The sequence below is a fragment of the Triticum dicoccoides genome, chromosome 2A (genome assembly GCF_002162155.2).
Source record: "Triticum dicoccoides isolate Atlit2015 ecotype Zavitan chromosome 2A, WEW_v2.0, whole genome shotgun sequence".
In the NCBI taxonomy this organism is placed as follows: domain Eukaryota; kingdom Viridiplantae; phylum Streptophyta; class Magnoliopsida; order Poales; family Poaceae; genus Triticum; species Triticum dicoccoides.
The window spans coordinates 413,221,528-413,225,485 of NC_041382.1; the positions used below are offsets into that span (position 1 = coordinate 413,221,528).

Genomic DNA, 3,958 nt, shown 5'->3' on the forward strand with positions numbered 1-3,958 from the left:
GAGGGGGTGAGAAGGGGAGGGAGAGAAATGGAAGGTACAATATGCATTGTATTTATTATAGGTGCAATAAAAATATTAAACTAAATGCCCGTGGCAACTCACGGGCATTCTACTAGTAGTAAGTATAATATGAAGCATTTTATGAGAGCGGACCGGTTCATTTTGCGTAGGCTTAGGCTCTGTTTGAAAACTCTCCACTCCGCTTCAATATTATTGACTCCATGAAACTGTGAAGCTCGGTTTTAGCAGCTCCCTGAAAATAAGCTAAAGAAAGCGCAGTGGAGGGAGTAGAGAGGAGCCGAACGCGGCCTTAATCTCCGGCTTGGGGCATATGCTAAGGCCCAGCTGAACGGATGAGACTTGCCTGCTTCTCCGTCGTGTGCCCATCCATGCTCCCGTCTACGTGGCTTGATTTGATTGAAACAAAATAAGGCCCGGCTCCATTTTCTTAAAATCAGGGGGGAGATGATTAGATTAAAAAGAAAAAAAAAGACAGCCATACAATTAAGTGAAAGCACAGAAAGCGAGCAGGCAAGTGGGAACCCAGTTGAACAAGCGTGCCCGTGCGTGCATGCATGGGAGGCCCCAGTGGCCACACATTGGTTTTTTCTAGGGAAGCGAGTGGCCACACATATGAGACGAACATGCCGATTTCCACACGGAGAAGACAGCTCTCGACCACACATACATGCATAAGCTTATTATAATTTGGCTCCTTCCTCCGTGCATGCATGCAAGTTTGGCTGTTCCGTGACGAAAGTCTGCGACAATGGCGATCGCGACACCTCGCAGCTCCCTCATCATCTTCTTCGTCCTCCTCGTCTCGGCCGCTTCCTTCGTGGTCGATGGTGGCAGCATCGTCAAGGAGGCCTGCGCCAAGACGCCGCAGCCGAGCGACTGCGAGGAGCTCCTCAAGTCCAGCACCGCGACGGACGCGAAAACGCTGGCCCAGGCCGCCGTCGCCGCCGCCGCGAAGACGGCCACCGAGGCTGCTACCGCGGCCAAAGCGGAGCGGGACAAACTCCCCAACGGCAAGACGCAGTGGCGGTGCATGGACAGCTGCGCGGCGGGGTTCGATGAGGCGGCGACAAAGTTTAAGCCAGCCGCTGGCGGGAACGCCGCCGGAGCCGACGCCCAGCTCACGGCGGTGCTGGACTTCGTGGTGGTGGATGAAGATGTGGAGAAGTCCAAGGACTGGGAGTGGAAGTGGAGCTGCAACGAGTGCAAGGCCGACCCCACCGCGCCGGCAGGACTGGTCGCCAAGAACAAGGAGTTCGACAAGATCATGGATATCATACCTGCCATCATCAAGCAGGCAGTCGCCGGCACGGACAATTCCACCAAACCGGCCGCCAAATCCTAGGGAGCCACCGACGCTTCATTATGACTACTTTCAACCTTCGCCGTTGATGCATTGCCATTGCGCCATCCCGTCTCATCCACACCAGTAGGCTGTCGTGATAGTCGTTAGAGAAGCTGATCACTCGAAGTCGGCGACACTGGCTTTAGCTTTAGCACGACAATTTACTGTCGTTATTTCTATTTTTTAGACAAATCTTTTCGTTCTTAAATGTGTTCCTTTTGGTACATTTTGGATACGAGATGTGCTTTGGTTTGGTACACACTCTTTTCGAAAGGAGATTAAAACATAATCCTTCAACTACCACTATTGAAATCGGAAACTTTGCCCGGTATCAAGCGTGCATTTTTTGGGGACTTTTGCCAAGTACAGTTTTTTTGCACTCGGCAAACAACTCTTTGCCGAGTGTAATTTTCTTTCATTGGGCAAAGAACTCTTTGGCTAGTGTCTTTTTCTTTGCAGTTGGTAAACACTTCTCTTTGCCTAGTGCCTTTTGTATGCACTCAAAAAACATTTATTTTCTATTTTTCTATTTTCCTTCTCATTTCTCTTTGCCGAGGACCGCAAACACTTCTTTTCCGTTTCCCTCTCCTTTTTCTTGTTTCTTTCTTTCTCGTACATTGTTTGGCTTTTTTTCTTTTATGCTCTGTTCTTTTCTATATTATTTATTTATTTTATTTTTTCCCTACCTCCCTCTCCATTTCCTTTCATAGGCACTGAGCGAACTTTTAGGCACTAGATATTTAGTGAATATAAAAAAAATCAACTACAAGTGCATGAAAAAGTTGGTAAATTTGGGTTGATAAATCATATTTGTGTTCTTAGTACATATAATTTAGGCCTTATATAAGAAAAGAGAAGGAATTTTAAATATGTGGGTGCCAAGACTGGACTCTAAAAATGAAGTTTGTTGGTTTTAAATTCTGAAAAATTCAAACAAAGTTTGAAAAGCATGAAACCCGGCAGGGTGCCCTCATATGACACATACAGGCCGTGGTAAAAAATTGCTAAGGTTTCCCAAATTGTATGACTACACTCCTTAGAAATTGGACAATCTCCAGGGAAGAAACGTGGTTTCAAGAGGGATCGAGTGAGGTATGAAAGCAATGTGACCACTGCTTCAGTTGGCATTGAATTATTATTGTTTACACTCAAGATGCATCATCACATGATCCATGTAAAAATTTGGCATCTTTCGGGGTTCGTTTGCTATATTTAATCATTGAGTGCATTTCTAGAATTTAGTGAACATAATAAAAATTTGAATGTGCATGAAAATTTGGCAAAATTGAGTTGAAAAATCATATTTGTGTTAATTGATTCTGTGTTTAGGCATTATACAAGGGGGGAAGTCCATATATGAGGGTGCCAAGACCGGAACCCAAACATGGAGTTTATTTGTTTTTAAATTTCAAAAATTAAAAACAAAGTCCGAAAAGCATGAAACTTTGGCATGTTGTCACTTGATGATAATTAGAGGCCATGGTAAAATTTTGAGAAGGTTTCGCAAAAGTTGTTACATACAATGTTTGAAATCGAACCATCTTTGTGGAATAAACGTGGTTTCGAGAGGAAACGATTGGGAATTGAACGCGATGCGACCATCACTTCATCTATTGGTCTTGATTTTGCTTGAAAGCGTGCGAAGCCCCGCGCCAACACGTCATCCAATTTTGCAAGACGGAGAAATGCAGCAATGCCAGTGAGCACTGGGTCTAATACAACTGCATATAAGAGGAAAAAAGGACACGACACAAAAGGAGAGAAGCCACCGCCAACGGTAAACAGAGCACGAACACAAATCTAAGGTGCTAGGAAGAGCAAAAAGTTGGCGACACCAAGTAAGCTCGAAGAAGCCCCTGCAAAACAAAGCGAGAGGAAGGACAGTGTGCATCGCATTCGACAAATGGCATAAAACAACAAATTTGAAGGAAAAACGCAACGACTTAGTAAAAAAGACCGAAACACCCCGACTCGAACAAGCCGGGTATCTCATGGGGCAGCGGTCATGCCTGATCCGGCTCGCGAATGAGGCAGCTCGCCGGGGAGAGAGAGAAGAGAAAGAAGAAGAAGACCAAGTCAATGCCCTCGTTGCATCTTTTTTTCTAACTCAGTCTGATTAAAGGGCCCGACCAATTAGAAAAGTCACCACAGTCTTCCAGTGTATTTTGCTACTGTCAAACATTGCGTGTGGCACATTTTGTCAGAATTTGTACATTGTTAGTTTTGTGCATACCATGACACTATTGTGGTGGTTTTATGCATTTCACTCAAGTAATTCATAGGTATACACTTCACTTTGGCCAAAACAAATTGACTTAAACTGCTCCAAGTTCCCAGCGAGATTTATGAGGGTGCCAAGACGCAACTCCAAACATGGAGTTTATTTGTTTTGAAATTTCAAAAATTAAAAATGAAGTCCAAAAAGTATGAAACTTTGGCATGTTGTCACTTGATGATAATTAGAGGCCATGGTAAAATGTTGAGAAGGTTTCGCAAAAGTTGTTACATACACCATTTTAAATCAAACCATCTTTGTGGAATAAACGTGGTTTCGAGAGGAACTGTTTGGGGTTTCAACGCGATGTGACCATCGCT

The 3,958-nt window shown here is 44.5% G+C and overlaps 1 protein-coding gene across 1 annotated transcript; it reads left to right on the forward strand.

Annotated features, from left to right (window-relative positions):
- Nucleotides 1-748: 748 nt before the first annotated feature.
- On the forward strand, nucleotides 749-1,663 carry LOC119359416. Its single transcript, XM_037625617.1, has one exon. It carries the CDS (start codon nucleotides 770-772, stop codon nucleotides 1,361-1,363), a length of 594 nt encoding a protein of 197 aa, XP_037481514.1. The 5' UTR covers nucleotides 749-769; the 3' UTR covers nucleotides 1,364-1,663.
- Nucleotides 1,664-3,958: the final 2,295 nt, after the last annotated feature.

Bases quoted from the DNA above. Each gene is read 5' to 3' on its own strand.
- LOC119359416 (XM_037625617.1), top strand. From the start codon at position 770: ATGGCGATCGCGACACCTCGCAGCTCCCTCATCATCTTCTTCGTCCTC.